The following is a 1018-nucleotide window of genomic DNA, read 5'->3' as shown; positions in this document are numbered from 1 at the left end:
AAAAAAAAAAAAAAAAAAAACAGCTCTCTGCACGACTGATGGCCACCGATGGTCCAGTAACATCAGAAGCATTTGCGGGCAGGGGGGCACGCAACAGCATGGGCACAATCTCGGAGCAGTAGGCGGGCGAGTTGGCGATGAAGATGCCCCAGGGGATGCCCTCGAGAAGCTGGGACAGCAGCATGATGGGCAGCGAGTTGGCGAAGTAGAAGACGAAGATGAAGGCGTTGAGGAGCATGAGACCGACGATGGTGGCCCAGCGGTAGCCGATGCGGCTGGTGAGAGGGCCGGCGATGGTGACGCCGATGAGGGCGCCGATGGGACCGGAAGCCTGGAGGGCCGAGGCCCAGGCGCTCCTGATTTCCCAGTTCTCGGTGCCGTCGATGCTGGTGTTGATGTAGACGCCGAATTCCTTCTGGAAGGAGGGCAGGGCGATGAAACTGCCCATCAGGAAGACACAGTAGGACTCCATGATCTGAAGAGGGGCCCCATGTTAGCGAGGTTACACGAGATGGGCGCGGGAGGGCAAAAACGTACAATGGTGCAGGACATGGTGAAAGCCCACAGACTGGCCATGGGGTAGGCGCGGACAGCCTCGATGACACCCATCTTGTATTCCGCCTCCTCGGCCTCGATGGCGTCGGACTTGTACTTGTCACGGGAGACCTTCTCGTCGTAGTCATTGTGGGCAACACCCGTCTCGATCTCCTGCGGCTTGTCGGCCACAGGCGACTTGGTATCCACAGGATCACTCATGCTGGGCGGTTTGCAGTGGTACCCGACTGAGAAGCAAGTTGACTGCAGTGGGGGGAGAGAGGGAGAGTGAGAGCAGTCGAGGGGATCAAGGAGGGTGTGATGCCCCCAGGGCTCACTATATACAGTAGCAGTGCGTAGAGTACGAGATGGAACGCTGGACGGGGCTAGAGTAGGTCCGGGGGTAGCAGGCCCGGCGACAGGAGGCCCGGGGTCGAGGGCGAAAGCGAGAGATTGGCTTTGGGGGGCATGAGGCGAGCTGGGG

At 59.8% G+C, this 1018-nt stretch overlaps 1 protein-coding gene across 1 annotated transcript; it reads right to left on the bottom strand.

Annotated features, from left to right (window-relative positions):
• Positions 1-447: 447 nt before the first annotated feature.
• On the bottom strand, positions 448-756 carry VDBG_02841 (maltose permease; the record flags this gene model as incomplete). The annotated part of the gene is made up of 2 exons (XM_003006656.1): positions 448-475; positions 566-756. The coding sequence occupies 2 exons, from the start codon at positions 754-756 to the stop codon at positions 448-450; spliced, it is 219 nt and encodes a 72-aa protein (XP_003006702.1).
• Between the last annotated feature and the right edge of the window lie 262 nt (positions 757-1018).

Source organism: Verticillium alfalfae, genomic scaffold (genome assembly GCF_000150825.1).
Source record: "Verticillium alfalfae VaMs.102 supercont1.3 genomic scaffold, whole genome shotgun sequence".
Taxonomy (NCBI): domain Eukaryota; kingdom Fungi; phylum Ascomycota; class Sordariomycetes; order Glomerellales; family Plectosphaerellaceae; genus Verticillium; species Verticillium alfalfae.
Note: the sequence above shows the minus strand (reverse complement) of the source record. Positions and strands in the feature narration are given on the sequence as shown.